The sequence below is a fragment of the Pantherophis guttatus genome, chromosome 1 (genome assembly GCF_059756535.1).
Source record: "Pantherophis guttatus breed Tessera chromosome 1, ASM5975653v1, whole genome shotgun sequence".
NCBI classification, from domain to species: domain Eukaryota; kingdom Metazoa; phylum Chordata; class Lepidosauria; order Squamata; family Colubridae; genus Pantherophis; species Pantherophis guttatus.
In genome coordinates this window covers 241,673,638-241,691,313 of record NC_142063.1, presented here as the reverse complement: position 1 = coordinate 241,691,313, position 17,676 = coordinate 241,673,638, and the positions used below count along the sequence as shown (strand labels likewise).

The following is a 17,676-nucleotide window of genomic DNA, read 5'->3' as shown; positions in this document are numbered from 1 at the left end:
AGTTGCTAGATTGTTATTTGACTTGGTCAGGGTGTTATATGAAGACAGCAATTGGGTTTCCTTCATTTGAAAAAAATGGTTAAGATGAAAGGGCCACTTAATATGAATCAAATACATGCTTTTAATGAAACTTCTGTTGATTCTGTATTGTAATGAAGTTTCAAATGCCTTTTTTACAAAAAAAAAATAAACCCTGAAATATCTAAGAAAAGTTAAACAATAGTTCGTCAATAACTTTATTGTCTTAAAAATGACAACCTGTAACTGAGACCAAAATACTTTCCACTGTACACCATTCATTATAAAGCATACACCACATGTTGTCTACAAAATTCAAAAAAAGTATTTTCTTGAAAATGATATAGCGCGTGCTTGAGGGGTCATGCTTTCATGTATTTATTTTACAAATGTTACCCAAATGTTACAGTATTATGTTATAAATAAATTATAATGGGAGAGCAGGTCAGGCTGCTGACATCCTATCCTTTACCCTCCCTGTGGGGTTATAAAAAATGTTCAGTCAGAAGTAAATCCATACATATAGGCCTGTAAATGAAGTTGTTGTGTAAAGTGTGTTTTAGGTGGGAAAGGGCTATTGTAGCCAGCAATGCTTTTGATATTGAATAAAGATTATACTTTTTTTAAGTGCAGGTTTTCCATCAAAATATATATCTTAGTGCTGGCCAGAACAAATGAGGGGGAAAGCTAACTTATCTCCCAAATACCCCACAAAAAGGCACATTTTAAAAACGTTATGGAAAGAAACAGATTGGCCGTTCCAGGATTCCCAGTGTATTGAACTAATATTCGGCAAGTGATGGCATTTGGAGCTGTTTCTTCCTTCAGAAAAAGTTTCTTAGACTATAGAATAATAGGGTTGAAAAGAACCTTGGAGGTCTTCTAGTCCAATCCCTTGCTCAAGCAGGAGACCCTACGCCATTCTGGACAAATGACTGTCCAGTCTCTTCTTGAAAACCTCCAGTGATGAAGCATTCACAACTTCTGGAGGCAAGTTGTCCCACTGATAGTTTTAACTGTCAGGACATTTCTCTTTAGTTCTCTCCTTATTGATCTTCCACAGGTTCCTTCTTGTCCTTTTGTCAGGTGCTTTGGAGACTAGGTCAACCCTTTCTTCTCTGTGCTTCTCAAATACTGGAAGACTGCTATAATGTCTCCCCTAAGCCTTATCTTTGTTAGGATAGATATACTTAGTTCCCTCAATTATTCTTCATATGGTTTAGCCTCCAGACTCCTTATTATCTGTTTTGCTCTTTTCTGCACTCTTTCTAGGGTCTCAACATCTCTTTTATATTGTGGTGACCAGAATTGGATGCATTATTTCAAGTGTGGTCTTCCTTTTGGACATACCCTAATGTCACTTTCCAAATAGTACTTAGACGGCAGATATTTTCACCCTGAGTTCATTCACCCACTTTCACACCAATACCCCTTTCTCGCCTTGCTCGTTTCAGTGAAAGTGAAGCCATGGTAGGATCAATCAAACCAGGGGAAGGAACCAGCAGCCCACAAAGTATTGTTGAGGAATTGGTAGAGTGTTCAACAATACCATAAGATTCATAACAAACTTGGGTGTTTTACTGCTGGAATGGGACTACTCCAAGCGACACTTTTAAGATTTCATTAAATATGCTTAGAGGTCAGCCAAACACCTGGTCCTAAAATATTATATAAGTAACTCTCAATCCCTAATTATGTGACTGTGATCATCCAAACAGCTCTCTGCAGAGTGACAAGTGACCTTAGACTTTCCTGTAGCAATGTAAACCCTCTTCAAACTAGATGGCTAGATAAAGTTTCCTAGTGTGGAAACCACATTCTTTTCTTCACTAGTGATTTACAATGGCATCCAAGCATTTTTCTGCCAGTAAAACACTAATGAAGTCAGGCTTTATACTGCCACAAAGATGACTACAAGATGGCCTAAGAATTATCCAGTCCATTGTGACATGTGAGAGAGTTGGATATTTCGCCAGAGAAACCTGAGAAACCGGAGAAACACATTTACTCAGAAATCAGGCTAAATTTGAAATTTGTTTGCAAAGACAACCTGAATCTCTTGGCACTACCATCAGTTGATAAAGTACGGCTATTGGCACAACACACTGAGTCACAAACTCACCAGTACATTTTTTTAGCAGAGCATGTTCTGCAATCCCAACCCACTTACTGATCAATCCTACAGGGAACCTAGAAAATTGAGTGGAACAGCAACCGGGATTACACTTGGCGTGGTGTGTGATTCCATCTTGCAAACAAAACCTCTAAACCGCAACTGCCAAAAGCCCTGCCTGGTCCTTCAGAAGTCTTGGTCAGATCTGCAAACTTTTTGCCATTTTGCCCCCTTTCGGCTGAGGCTGACTGAAGCCACCAGCAGGGCAAGTCCCAGGAAAAGCAGATGCTTTGAACAGACAGTTCTTAAGGGTTAAGACCTTAGCATCAGTGGTGAAATCCAGCAGGTTCTGACAGGTTCTGGAGAACCGGTAGCGGAAATTTTGAGCAGTTCGGAGAACTGGCAAATGCCACCTCTGACTGGCTCCAGAGTGGGGTGGGAATGGAGATTTTGCAATATCCTTCCCCCAGGAGTGGGGAGGGAATGGGGATTTTGCAGTACCCTTCTCCTGCCACGCCCACAAAGCCACGCCCACCGAACCGGTAGTAAAAAAATTTGGATTTCACCGCTGCTTAGCATACCCCTGAATTTAAGCAGCTGGGCGAACAGCTTCCCCTTTTTCTAGTCCTGGGATACACTATGCCGATTGAATCGGGTATTATAGTCAGCAGCTCCTCCGAGCGAGCGGACGGACGGACGGACGGACGGAGAGTGTTTCATTCCGAGGCGGCTAGCAGCTTTGGTCACCCCCGTGTCGCCTCCGACCCGCCTCCCCCCAACCCCACCCGTCCCGTCCCCGGTTCGGTTTATTTTTATTGCTGCTCTTTGGCCCGGCAGCCGTCGCCCCCTCCCCCGCCGCTGCTGCCGGTGTCCTGATCGCTCTGATCGTCCGTGAAGCAGACGTCGACGTCGCTCTCGTTGTCCGTCTTTGGCTCCTGGAGCTCCTCGGCGCCGCCCTTGGGCAAGCTCTGGCCCGGATGCCGGGACTTGACGTGCCTTTCCAGGTCTCGGCGCCTGACTAGGACCTTCCCGCAGAACTCACAGCGATAGGGGGTGTTGCCTTCGGCGTGCAGGCGGATGTGCTTGTTGAGGTTGCTGGGGTCGCCAAAAGGCCGCAGGCAGACCTTGCACTTGAGCGGCTTGTAGCCGGTGTGAGTCCGCATGTGGATCTTCAGGCCGTACTTGCGCGAGTAGAGCTTGCCGCAGTACAGGCACAGGTGGCCCGTCTTGGGTTTGCCGCCGGCCGGCCCCGCCGGCGCGGCCGGCAAACTCTCCAGGCGGCCGCGGCTCTTCTCGGCCGCCGCGATCTCCGAGAACTGATGCGTGTGCAGAGCCACCTCGCGGTCGACGCCGGCTAACGAGCCCAGCTCGGCCGGATGGAGCCCCGCCGCGGAAGCCCCGCCGAAATAGGGCGCCGTCTCCGGATACTTGAGGAAGTTGCCGAAGTGGAGGTTGAGCGGGTAGCAGGGGGCGCTGTAGAGCAGCTCGCCGTTGTAGACGGCGAAGGAAGGCAGGAGGGGCGGAAGCGGGCAGTCCCCGGAGGGCGAGTAGGGCGCCAACCCTTCGAAGGGCGGCAAGGCGGCGAAGCGCTCCAAGTGGAGTCCGGCGCCGCCCGCCAAGCGCGGGTAGCGGCCGGAGGGGGGAGAAAGATTGGCCGAGAAGCCGCGCTCCACGTGCTTGAAGGCGGAGTTTTCCTCGAAGGGCGTCAGGAAGGGGAAGCCCCGAACGGCGCCGGAATAAGCCAGCCCCGTTGCTGAAGAAGAGGAAGGCGGCGGGCCGGGCGGCGGGTGGCATTTGGTGTGAGGAAGCGGAGGCGGGTGGCGGGAGCCGCCGGTTTGGCTGCACACGCGGCCGGGCTTGAGGCTCCCCAAGGCCTTGCTGAAGCCGCCTCCGCCGCCGCCTTTGCCCTCTTCCCGAAAAGCGGCCGAGTCTTCTTTCGCCAGGCCGGTGGGCTTGAAGGCCGACCTCACTCCGGGATAGAAAGACAAGCCGTTGCTGCCTCCGGAGGTGCTGCCCAGCAGACCCCAGAAATGTCCCGGGCCCCGTCCCGAGCCCACGCTCATATCCAAGGCTCGCTCCTGCTCGGCCTTGGCGGCTTTGCGCCCGCTCCCGCCCGCTTTGGCTAAGGACGGCGAACCGGTCGATTCTCGCTTGACGGCGTCTCGGGACGCGGCCGGGCAAGGGAGCCTCGGAGGCGGCCCGGCTGCCGGTTTCAAAGCTGTACCGAAGACTTCTCCGGGCCGGTGGTGGTCCGGCGCTCCTGCGAAGCCGCGGCCCTGGTTCAGCACGCAGTGGAAGTGGACGTGGGCCTTGAGGCTGTTGGGATACTTGTAGGTCCGCCAGCAGTACCAGCAAATGTAGCGCTCCTCGCCTAGCAAGGAAAAACAAACCGGGAGAGCTGTTACCACAAGCCGAAATGGGCCAAGCGCGACTTGACAAAAGATTTAAGGATTTGAAGATAGGAAGGGGAGGGAGGTGATAGGGGGCGGTTGGGCGAAATCTGTTGAAACAGAGGTTGGTATAACTGCTGTCCATTAGTAGTTCCCCTAATTAGTAATTCCCCCAATCAGTTGTTCCTTTGGGCTCCCCCTTTCTTGAGTCCAAACAATTTCCCAACAATCTCTGAATTGCCACGCCTTGGTTCACAGCATATTGATGTATCCCTTTAGTCTACATTGTGTTGATAAACAGGGTTGGGGAGTGGGGGGGGGAGACTTGCCCTAAAGCGCGTTTGCTAGTAAAGTATCAACCTGTAGTAGTTCTGGATATTGCAGATGATTCTTTTCTCTTCTTCTTTATAGGATTTGCTCTCGTTTTGTAATGAGGAGAACTCCCCGTTACAAAATGACAGCAAATTCTATAAAGCCCAATGTGACATATTTTCATGACTTCTCTGTTTCTTATTTCTAAGCAATTATAGTCACACAACTGTGGTGAGAATGGTAGAAATGGTAGAAAATACAGCGTAATAGAAATAGAACTTTTGAAATCGTTTAATTAATATACCTCTGTAGTTCCTAGAGACACAAATTCAATACATTATGGTTAGTCTCAGAGTCAGCCAGATGTTTAGACTGGATCTGGCATTTTTAATCTACCTATTGATTCCTTCCCAAGGACTTGGGATAAGCAGCTGTTGTTTGAATATATAATATATAATGAGTATTCATTATTTCTAAACTTTAAGTTAATAGAGCTTAATTTTAATTGATTTATTTTAAGACTCTCTCTTTTTTAACACTGGAGGTCAAGAGTAATCTTTTATGTTGGTTCTACAGTAAAAAAAAATTGCTATTATACTTGAAACTGAAAAGGCAACACAAAGGAGAGTTGTCCAGTTTGATCACATTAAGAATAATTCTGAAGCTAAAAGAATTAAAACAATATATGGACGAGTCATGGCAAACCTGATTCATCTCTAGAATGACAAGCACTGAACCAACTTTTTTTGATCAGGTTTGGTGTTCTCCAAATCCTGTTTGTTGGTTTCAAAAGAGACCCTACTCATATTGCACATCTAATATTTTGGAACACTCTGGATGCTCACTGATAATTTCCCTTAATTATTTTATCAATCTCCTAGCCCTCCTCTGATCTATTTATAGATTTCAGCATATCAGGTCATTAATGATGTACTACTTTAACTGGTTTAACATGAAGTACTCAAATCTGTCTGGCAAACAAATCTGAACTGACCAGCCCAACTCATAGTACAAGTGCTGGAAGATGTACGCACGTAATGTGCACCTACTGGGAAAGCCAAATTACTTTCCTCTTACCTAGAAGCCAACTTCCCCTTGATTACAACTGCAGAATTAAGTTCTTGTCCTGAATGCGTTTGGTATCTGATTAACTGGGCAGGCAAGGATGTCATAATCAGCTATCTTGAATTTAAGTTGAGTCAGTAATAAAATACAAGATCTTTTATAAAATAAATAATCCTATTTCAGTAACAGCTCTTGCCTTCTGTCAAAGTGAGTTTGTCTCTCTGCATATGTTAATTAGTTCTTATGCATATCAGGTATACTGCTGACTCTATATAATTGCAACTTTTAGATTTTATGGACAATTTTTGAATTTTGTTTGATAGGTTATTCCATTTCCTTCTGATTTCACTCCTCTCCATTTCTTCTCCCTACTCTTTATGAGCAACAAACACAACCACTAGCAGTGCTACAGATAGACAAATCATATCTTGTTACAAAGTGAGATGCCTGAATTATCCCTCTTCACCTATTCTGGAAAGCCTAATGATGTCCTTTTCAATATCAGGGGTTTCCATAGTCACATCTTCCAATGACGCATATGTTATCTTTGGCAACAAGAGCTTTCTGCCTCTAGCCAGGATAAATAGGCAATATTTACACAAACAAATACAGGAAATCCGATGTTTAAAATGTTAACATTCATAAAACAGCAGCAAAAGTCTTCAACCTCCCAAGACATTCAGTCGTGTTTTATGGTAGCCATTCTTGAACAGAGACCCTTTATAGACATTATATAGATTATAATTCATAAAATTATTGAGGAAATAGTTGCATTTTTGTTAGAGGAAAAAAAATAATTTGTGTGCTAATTGGTTCACCAATGCAATAAATGTATCTCTTATCTTCCAAAACACATCTTTGTGATGCTCAGTTACTTTCCACATTTCATCCCCCACCACTTTTCTTCACAAATTGCCCTTATCCAAATCAAGGATGCATGTATACACATAACGGATCGAATGATATATTTGTTACTCCTTCAAAGTGCCAAGTAATATTTTGATATTCTTTGCAATTTTTGGCTTGCTTCAGGCATCACCTGAAAAGGTATTTTGTGTGAGCCAACTTATGCCACCGAAAATCAGTTCATCTTTTAAGGTCTCATTCTTCATAAGAAACCATGAGTTTAACCAGTGATATGTTGCCTGTTATTAGTCTGATGCCAAATACCATGTTTCCTTACCCCGAAATACAGCTTAGTAAATACAAGCAGACCTGTCATGCTTAAGACTGCAGTCTCAAAAGAACCTTGTCGCTGCTTCTTTGCAGTCCAAACGGTGGACTGCATGATCCCTCAATCCCTTGTGTAATTTCTATCCCAATTTTCTATCCAGAAGATACGAAGGCAGTGGAATGATCAAAGTAATTTCCAAGTCTTTGGGGTATCTGAATCAGGCTGCAATAGTCAATCCGCATCTGACTTCGTTGAGAAAAGTGGAAAGACTGGGTAATGCATGAGTCTTAATTGCGGGCTCCTTTCTCCGTTGAGGACTTTTCTCCTTTTGGGGGGAGGTGGAGGGGGGCGAAAAAGTGACAGCGGAGAAAGAGCAGTAAAGCTGGAGAAGGCGGGGATCGCTGCAGCGAGGCTGCTCATGGACACGAAGAGGCAGCCAGCGCCAGCAGCTGCCGCCTTCACGCTCGGGTCCGGCAGCCCATCTGTTGACGCGGACAGAATAGGTAGCGTATGTCAGGGAAGGGACTCGGGGAACAAAGGGCAATCTAACGCTCATGAACCCCTCGTTACCAGGCAAGACAATGGGCTAGATGGATGAGCCATAAGGAATCGGTTGATTTGAAAGGCAATGGCCTTCGTGCTCCCGTCCCAAAATGTTTAGCTTGTCCCAAAGTGGGTGAAAGCAACTTGGTTCAGGTCGGGTGGTTTATGGGTGGAGAGGAAAAACTAAGATTGTGCCGGACTGCTGGCCAGCGATATTAAATCTGCTGGTTAACCAGCAGCATCCATTAAGTCTAGAGAGAGTGGAGTTGTCGACAAAATATATATCATTTTTCAGCCCGGGGCCTCAACTAAAGTAAATTTCGGATTTGAAGAGAAGACCTTAAACACCATCACTTGATAGGGAACTGAAAAGCTATTTGTCAAGCAGCAGGCAACAAAAAGATCTGGAAGAGGTTGCAAAACTTCTCTGAGTCGAAGTATAACACAGATTAAAAAGAAGACCGAATTACTGTGTTACATTGGTCACCCAAGAATGAAGATTCCCACCAATGTAGGGAACACAACTTTTTTCGGATCACAGGCTTATGGGGGGGGGGAAGAGAATGAATAAACATGGAAGTCTATTCCTAGACTTCTATTCTAGATTTCTAAGGAATATTTCTAAAAGGAAGCTCTGGGTGAAATACAAAAATCTCACAAATAAACTAATAGTTGTACTTTTCTAATAGATGGGTGATTTTGCACTGAGAAAAATGGGGCAAACTGTACCTTTCAGTTCTCCTTCAGTTATTTAAGCCCATATATAAGTTATTTAATCTATACACATACATTCCGTGACTGCTTAAATTAGTGGTTACCTACATCCATTTGAATCTGTTAAAAAATGGAGATGGGCCTTCATTCTAGTTTCCCAATGATTTAAAAAAAAAAACTTGGAGAGATTACCTCCCTTCTGCTGGAAAAAAGAAAGATGTATTTATTTATTTATTTGATCAATCAGTCAATTGATTTATATGGCCGCTCATCTCGCAAATGGGACGGGGTGTGGGGTGGGGAACAAACTTAAAAACCTTACAGCCACAAAACAAAGCTGGGGGGGGGTTGTTTGTTTGTTTTTGGAGGGAGGGTCAAGAGAAACGGTTTTGATGTATTGATTGGAATGTATATTTCCAAAGCAAAGGAACCTCCAAAGCTCAGTTTGCAGGCGCAAAGGCTCTCCTTCACTCTACCTAAACACTAATCTGTTACAAACGTAGTTCACATTTTCTGCTAGGTTCCCTTACACGGCTTCTGTCAACTTGTCTAATGAAGAGTTCTCCAAAACTTGAAAGCTTCCATCTGCTTTATAAAACTTCTGGGATCTAATGAAGTGTTGCTTCCCTACATTGGGATTTCTTTCTCTTGCTTGCTGACTCGACTGGCCAACGAAGCTAAATATGGGCGGTTCTTAACAGCTTTGGGTTTCCTGTCCGTAAGTGAGGAGAGTCTTCCTAGTCCAACACACTGTAAGGAATTCAGGTTGGAAAAAAGACATTTTCTTTGTCCCCAAATATAACTGGGCTGCTATCCCACCATTCTTGATCGTCAGGACTCCAACAAACTTAATTTTAAGTGTTTGAATTCCATATTTCTCCCTCCCACTGGCTGTCTCCAGGCTTCTCTCTCTAGCAGAATTTATCGGCTTCCTACTTCGCTTCTATGCGTCTCACCTTCGGAACGATAAGGTTCCGGAGGGGGAAGAAGAGGAAAAGGAAGGGTCAGAATCTCTTTAATATTCGAGTGCGTTAGAAATTGTTCGCTCTCAACCCGACTTGGTGACCCATGTGCTTTGAACAAGTGTGGGAAGAAATACACAGGTAAACCTTTGCTTAGGAATGGAAGACTAAAAGGTAAAGATTCCCCTCGCACATATGTGCTAGTCGTTCCCGACTCTAAGGTGCTCATCTCTGTTTCAAAGCCGAAGAGCCAGCACTGTCCGAAGACGTCTCTGTGGTCATGTGGCCGGCATGACTAAACGCCAAAGGTGCACGGAACGCTGTTACCTTCCCACCAAAGGTGGTCCCTATTTTTCTACTTGCATTTTTCGAACTGCTAGGTTGGTAGAAGCTGGGACAAGTAACGGGAGCTCACCCCATTATGCGGCACTAGGGATTCCAACCGCTGAACTGACGACCTTTGGATCGACAAGCTCGGCGTCTTAACCACTGAGTCACCTCATCCTACCTACTACATACTAGAAATTGTGACCGATTTATAAGTTTCAAGCGACAATGACTTGGAAATACTAGCAAGGCTAATTAGAAAGTTTCTTGGTTCCTGCCCTCCTCTCCACACGTACAGACAGAAACACAACCGCTTTCGGTCTGCTCCTAAAAGTTTACTCACTCTGCACCGGCTGAATGGAGCGGTTCCAACACTTCTACCCGCCAAGGCCGCCGCCTTTTCAAGCCGTTTGCTCTGCCGCGTCTTTTTCTCGACATGTTCTATGCGAAGGGACTTTTTCTCCCCCCAAGGGCTAGAGGAGAATCTCTTCTAGTGAGAAAGATGGCTCCCCACCGCCTTTGAAGGTTTCCTAAGGTCGTTTAAAGCGAGGTGCAGCCCGCAGTTATGCGTTTCAGATTAGCAGCATCCAGAAGCAAGGATGGAAGTTGAGGAACGGGCTCAACAAATAAATAAATAAAGAGTAACTGGGGTGGGTGGGTGACTCTCACTCCTTGCCAAGGGTTTTGCTGCCCTGCAGCACATTCACTGAGAACCAGAACCCCTTTGGTTCTAATTGGATTAACTCTACACAAAAACTCTAGAGAAGGCTCAGATCCTGGGGGCGTTGTGGATCGCTCCTGGCAACAGCAGGAACCTCATTGCGAAGTACGGGTGATTAAAAGAACAGTTTTTTTTTAGAAAGGCTTTTGTATTATTAGTTGTGATGTTTAGAATGGCCTAGGTCAGAATTTTCTTAATTGAAGCCAAGATCCAATCACCATCTCAATTTGAGAGTGGCCCAAGAAAAGAATTGCACTAAGAGAAGAGTGCGATCCTTAACTTGATTGTCCGATTGCAGAGCAGCTCAGACACCTTCATGCCCAGCTGGCAAAGGCAATTCTAACTGCGGAGTTATGGTCCAAGGCAGGAATCTCCAACCTTGGCAATTTTAAGCCAGGAGGATTTCAACTCCCAGAATTCCCCAGCCAGCTTTGCTTTGCTGGCTGGGGAATTCTGGGAGTTGAAGTCCTCCAGGCTTAAAGTTGCCAAGGTTGGAAACCCCTGGTCCAGGGGACCACCCCGGGACTCAAGAGGAGCCTGCTGCCCGTTCCCAATGGCTTAACAGTAGAGCGCAAGACGACAGAAACCGCTCTCCTCGTCCTCCTCCTCCCTCTTCAAAAGAGGACAGCACTTTAATCAGAGGAATGGACAGTGCAACTATGATGATGGATCTAAATGAGACTTTCTCCCAGGAAAAGGGAGGAGGATGGCGAACTTAATGAAAATATGCAAGGTTGGGCAAGATGGTTTGTTTGCAGTAACTGGCAGACCTTGGCTGAGCTTAAAAAAAGAAGCAGCTAGGAACGGTGAGACCTACTTTGCATTTAGAAGGGAGATTGCTAGAAAATCCCAAGATTCTAAACTAGACTACGAAGTTAGAAAAAGTTTACGTTCTCTTTATGATTGCCCAGAAAACCACCCGTTATTGGTTTGATTACTCTCCAGCTCCTTACCTAGAATAAAGTGTTGAGGACTTTGTCATAAAATTGCTGTAACCAACAACGATGAATCACCCAATGAAAGACATGTGTCTCCAGTGTTAGAAAGGTTAGAAAGAAAATACTGAAGCAATAATATCTCTTAAGAGGGAATGTAGAAAGTTTTTCAACAATGACTGATTGAGAATGTCAAAGTATAATGTGCTAGAATAGGTTCTGCACAAAAAAGGATGCGCTACAATCCTGTATGTGTAAATCAGAAACGCGTTCCCATAACAATCTAGAACTGTTCCCTGTCTGAAGTCTACTCTGGCTTCTTTAAACTCAGAAGTGGAATTGGCATCCAAGTTTGAAAATGCTCGACTGAAACTTTGGAAAGCAATCCCTGACATCAGGAGTAGACCTTCGGTGGAGAGTTTTGCAATTCTAGCATATCGACTGGGAGCATGGGAATTATAACGCAGGACTTCTAGACGGGACATCGGATTGGGGCTGCCTACAAGTTAAATAAATACATTCCAGAAGGGTAGAGTGGACAGTTGTGGACTTAGCAGGCAAAGAATCTGTCCCACTGCTGCTTGAGAGTAGCTATTTCTAAGAAATGTTTTTGAAAAAAAAGATTTGTGCATTGCTGACTCGTGAGCCTTTCCCCCCCGCACACACCACCGAGACTCTGCTCCGATCATTTCTCATCATTTTGAAACAAGGAATATAGAGCAAACCCTACAATAGGCTTTTAAAAAGTTCAGGAAAATAAAAGCTGCAAGCCCCTCCCCCTCCCCCTCCCCCTCCCCCAAGAAACTTGTCTCCGCCCCTTGGTTTCATTGCCCCGCCTACTGCAGCCCTCAGCCCCCCCCCAAAAGCTAAGGTTGGTTTCTAATCATTAAATGTCGCCCACGCTTTCCTTATTCTGTGCCGTTTCTCTTCAGGAGACGGTGACTGGGGGTGGGGGGAGGGGGAGCTGCCTCCAAAAGGCAAAGAAAACTTGCTAGCGCCCAGTTTAATCAAGGATTTGGGGTCCACTTTATTTCGCCATCCGCTCTTTTACCCACTTAACTTTCCCCTCCCTTCCTGTCTTGCAGATCAACCTAAATCTGCCAGTTACCATTTTTACACTGGTAATTTGGAGCCCAAGAACTTTAGCCCCGAGGGATCCTTTTTTTCGGAATAAGACCTAGCGGGACTCTGCAAAACAGCACATCTTTGCAAGGAAATTCCTTGATATCAAGAAATCCCCCCCACTGTAGGATGGCTCCGTAGGATTTACTGCCAAATAAAGGGTCTCTAGGCTTCGTGTTTAAAACCTAAAAATATTGTTATTTTATTATTAGTTTATTAGTTTGATTTATATCCCGCCCTTCTCCGGAGACTCAGGGCGGCTTACAATGCTTTTAAGCAATAGCCTTCCTACTTTTGTATATACCTGCTTAGTAGGGCTTTTTTGGGGGCCCCCTCTGAGCGGTGTTCTATTTTATACAAAGTCATCTTATTGCCCCCACAAACCGGGTCCTCATTTTACCTACCTCGAAAGGATGGAAGGCTGAGTCAACCTTGAGCCTGGTGAGAATGAACTCATTAGTAATTAGTAATTAGTAATTAGTAATCAGAAGTAATTGCAGGCAGCTGGCAGTTAAGTGCTACTTTTAACAGTAGTTTAGTCTGCTGCGTCACCAGGCTCCTTTAATATTGCATGTTAGGGCTTGTTAACTATTCACCCATATTTCAGGAACTTTGGCTTGCCATCCCAAAGGTGTGTTTTTTTTCAAGAGGCAACTAGACTTTCTGTTTCATCCAAGAAGCTTCTTCAGCTCTGACTGGTCAGGTCAGAGCTGAAGAAGCTTTGTGAATGAGAAGCGAAACGTCTTCAAAGAAAAAAAAACAGAAAGTCCAGTTGCCTCTTGAAAAAAAAAACACCTGTGGGACAACCATGACCTACCTGAATAACTGAGAATCTCCAAAGACCCTTGGCTTGCCATCTAAGCCAACAGTGACGGAGCTTGTCTTCTACTGGTTCTACCAGGTAAGCTGTGAGGGACCGATAGGAGGCTTCGCAGCTTCCACCGCCTCCCTTTACATCCTTCGCAGTGGAGATGAACACGTGGCGCGATAAGCGGTTAAGACACCGCCTTTTCCTGAGGCTGCACCCGAGTCCCCGGTGTGCCCGCTCTTGCAGGAAATCCAGATCCGCAATGTGTGTGCGTGTGCGTGTGGGTGTGCTAATAGCATTGGGCTCAATAAGGTCGAATTCCTCCGAATTAAAGACCTTCAGGACTTTTGGGGACTCATAGGGACCACCTTTGGTGGGAAGGTAACAACGTTCCGTGCCTTTGGCGTTTAGTCAAGCCGGCCACATGACCACAGAGACGTCTTTGGACAGCGCTGGCTCTTCGGCTTTGAAACGCACCCTGACCGCCCCCTAGAGTCGGGAACGACTAGCACATATGTCCTTTATTTATTTATTTTTATTTATTTTTATTTGATTTATATGCCGCCCTTCTCCGGAGACTCAGGGCGGCTTACAATGCGTTAAGCAATAGCCTTCATACTTTTGTATATTTATACAAAATCAGCTTATTGACCCCACAAACTGGGTCCTCAATTTATCTACCTTAGAAAGGATGGAAGGCTGAGTCGACCTTGAGCCTGACGAGATTCAACTTACTAATTGCAGACAGCTGGAGTTAAATTACAATGCATTAGTCTGCTGAGCTATCCAGGCTCCTTTACCTTTTACCCTTAGGACTTTAAAATGAGGTGGGACATTCTACCTATGTGAAAGTTAGTCGCAAGTTACCCAGGGACTGGAAGTGAGCAGAGTCGGCACCGCTTCCCGGCAGTGCCAAACTCTGCCCGAGTCGAGATGCTCGCTCGCATGAACCTACCTTTCTCGTCGTGGGTCGGGGTCGCCGTGGCCGGGATATCAAACCACTCAGCCAAAGCGTTGGAATACCACGCGGTCAGCTCCTCTCCCGGCTGGACCTCTCGCAATGCCCGGTAGAAAATCTAAGGAGAAACGAGAGACTTGAGACCCTCAGCGGCTCAGAGGGGCAAGGCTTGCCACCTCCAGACCCGGACGGTGCCCCTATCCGCCTCTCCAGTTAACCGGAGCAAGCTAGGAGGCCAGTACCTGTCCCCCCGGCAGATCTGCCACCGCTTCCAGAGTCTGCTCTTGCGCGTGTCGGGCAGCCCGGATTAGCCCGATCCATTCCACGGCCGAGGCTCCAGCTTCGTCCACCAGCTCCCCTCTCACCATCCTCACCTGGAAAACAGGGAAAGCCGGTCAATTGTAAGATTAGAGACTTGGCAAACTGGTTTGCGCTGCCTTGCAGGACGCGCGTTCGACAACCGGCATTTCCAATCACTGGGACGGGATCTAATGATCTTTCTGGACTCTAGAAAAGGATTCCTGCCGGTTTGCAAAGAACAGGAATCGATGGGATGAGCTCCTTAGCCAATTGCTGAAGCCGAGAGACGATTGCCAGTAGCCCCAGGAGCATCCACTCCGAAGTAAGTTCCGTCGGGGCTTACCGCAGGGTCAATGTGCAGAAAATCGCATCCTTAGAGGAGCGAAATTCGGTCACTTACAGCCACTGTTGCAAACCAGAATCTGGTTTAGGCGATTGAGTGCGACGAATTGTGTTGTTGTTGTTTTTAATGGACATTGGATTTAGAGCGCTGAACTGGAAAACCCTATGTACTCGGTGGTAAATTTGGATAGTCTTTAAAGGAGTAGTGTCTTTGGAAGAAAACCCTAGTGCTTTCTTCGGTTTTCGCTTATTTCTGCTAAAAGGTCCTCCGAATGGGTTTGCCCAGGCACCGTGGGGAAAAAAGAAGGGCCAGATCCACTTGAATGGAAGGGCTGGTGTTCAGGTGATATAGCTAGCACTGTGGCCATAAAGGATCTTGCATCTTTCCTCGAAGTAAGTCCTTCTGAGTTTAGTTAGCCTTACTTCCAAGAATTGAGACTTCAAACTGAGTTATGCTGCTCTATTTTCTCACAGCAGGCAGAAAGTAACAGATCTCCCTCATGTTGCTTCAGAAAAATTCCTGGCAATTGAAAAAACAGGGGGGGAGGGGACGGGACCCAGTCCTTCCTTCTCCTTTCACTTTCTCTGCCCTGACTCTTCTGCCACCTCTTGAAATGTTTAGTTGCAGCCACCTTTCAAAATGCTCTATGAATATTTTTCCATCCACCCAGGCAAATCTCTGCACCGATCCCCTTCGGTGCAATTAATTAATGATTCATCTAATCAGACTTGTTCGGGAAATAGGAACGATAGATGACTCAGTTTAGTCATCAAATCTCTCTTGTCTTTCATAATCTGCTTGAACATGAGGGTGGGGGAGTGGGAATGAGGAGCTACCTCGTTTGAAAGACTGCGCAATAAACATCGTTCTTACAAAGGCATGCTAAAGGGAGCAATTGAGGGAGCCAGATGAGAAATAAATTTGAAGAGTCTGGCAGAGCGTTTAAAAACAATTAAAGGCTATTCAGAATCCAAGGAGGGGGGGGGAGACTTGTGACAGATCGCTGGACTTGGGGATCAAGCTGCCTCCTGTTAGATTCATCCAAAGAAGGTCTCAAATCCGTGAAACCATTTCTACTCTGGAAGCCATTTATAGGTTTGGGTTGCATAAATCTTATTAATGTCCCACAGAGTTGTATTTTGGAAATAGTCCCGATTCGTTTTGCTAAATAAATATTTCATCCGGATCAAAATGTTCCTATTATTATCATGACTTAGCTTTAAAAGATGGAGACAGAATATGCCAGCAAAGGCTTGGGATATGCAGCGGGCATCTCTCCAGCATGGCCCAAAACTCCATGACAAAATTTGCCTAGTTATATTTTGCATCATATCTGACCTTGGCAAAGACAAAAATTAAGCGATGCTGTGAATCCACAGCTTGCAAACTTTTTTTTTTTTTTTTTTTTGCTCCCTTTACCTTGAACGTGTGTGATACCTCTGTGGGAATAGTCTCTAAAATAAGATAACCGGTGCCTCATTAAACTGTCTGTGGGATGGCGGTGCTCCAAGACGGCTGACTTTGCTTTAAGAAGCTACCCGTCTACACTTCTGCCAATCTTTCCTACCTAGAGGACCGGTTCCGTACCAGGCGAGATTGTGTTGCCGCCACTTTCACCCCCCCACTCCAAGGACCATCTCCGCACTCTTGATCGCTTAATGACTTCTGAATTATGAATCCCGCCTTTAGGTTATTTGGGAAGAGACATCAAAAGGGGGAAAACTTATTCTGAGTGTGAAAAGCCAATCGGGATGGAGAAGGAAAAATAATGCGTGCCAGCAAATGTGTGTGAGTGTGTGTGCATTTGTGTGTATGGGAGAGGTTGAAATACCAAGCACCCAAAGCCAGCTCTCTCCTTAAATCTAAACCTCTGAATTGGGTCAGAAAGAGGGGGTCACCCATCCCAGAAACTTCAGAGACCCAAACCCTTCCCGGACGGGACCAGGAAAGAAAAATAGTGTTTCATGCCCGCTGTTCCCTCCGAAGGGCTCTGCTCCCCCCTTCCGCCCCTTTCCCGTCTGGGCTTACGGGTCTCCCCCCTGTGCTTTCCGCCCAGGTGTGGGAGCAATACCTTTTTCTTGGGTCCCGGCTCCCTGCGATCGGACAGGTACTTGCCCAGTTTGAAGGTGCCGGGCACAGGACCCAGGCGCAGGCCAGCCGGGATGCTGCTCTCCGCGGTGATGCCGAGTGCTGGCGGGGGCCGGCTGCTTAGCATTGCTGCCTCTGGGCAAGGACCGCGGCGCTGGGAAAGCTGGTCCCACTCTGGACGCGCTTGGAGTGAGCGAGAGCAGCGGCGGGGGTTGAGCCGCCCTGGTGTTCTCTCCGCCCGCAGAGTGACGCGGCCGGGGGTGCGCGCCGCCTTTTCAATTGCTACACGGCGAGGGCTCTCCCCTTGGCACGACGGTGCTCCAGGGCGCCCGGTTGGGGCGGCGAGAGAAGTTGAGCGCTCGGAGCAGCTGCCGAGTTCCATGCGAGAGGGTCACATGGCGCTTTTCCCGACCCCTTCCCTCCTCCCCTCCCTCCCTCACTCCGCAGCGCATAATCAAGGGCCTTTTTTTTTTTCCAATGGGGCAACCAACAATGGCCCAGGCGACCTTCCCATTCCTAAAAATCCAATTTGTCAAGGGCAAAGAAAAGACGCTGGTGAATCAAAGGTCTGGAGGGACCATTAATCCTCAGCATGGGGGATTGTCCCCGAGACAGTTACGATATTTTAAGTGACAAATCCACTGTATAATTTCTCCATAAATTTTACTTCCTCCGATTGTTCCTCGACAAACCAGTTTTGGAAAAGAAGGGAGTGTTTTAAGTCTACTTGGCTGAGCCTTTTGTAAACCAGTGGACTTCAAAGATTTTTAATTCTTCCCTCCT

General features: G+C 46.4%; 1 protein-coding gene across 1 annotated transcript; it reads right to left on the bottom strand.

The window, feature by feature from the left end:
• Positions 1 to 224: 224 nt before the first annotated feature.
• PRDM13 (PR/SET domain 13) lies at positions 225 to 17,119 on the bottom strand. The gene is made up of 4 exons (XM_087890050.1): positions 16,877 to 17,119; positions 14,405 to 14,536; positions 14,160 to 14,280; positions 225 to 4,502 (listed from the first exon to the last, which is right to left on the bottom strand). The coding sequence occupies exons 1-4, from the start codon at positions 17,018 to 17,020 to the stop codon at positions 2,944 to 2,946; spliced, it is 1,956 nt and encodes a 651-aa protein (XP_087746176.1). The 5' UTR covers positions 17,021 to 17,119; the 3' UTR covers positions 225 to 2,943.
• Between the last annotated feature and the right edge of the window lie 557 nt (positions 17,120 to 17,676).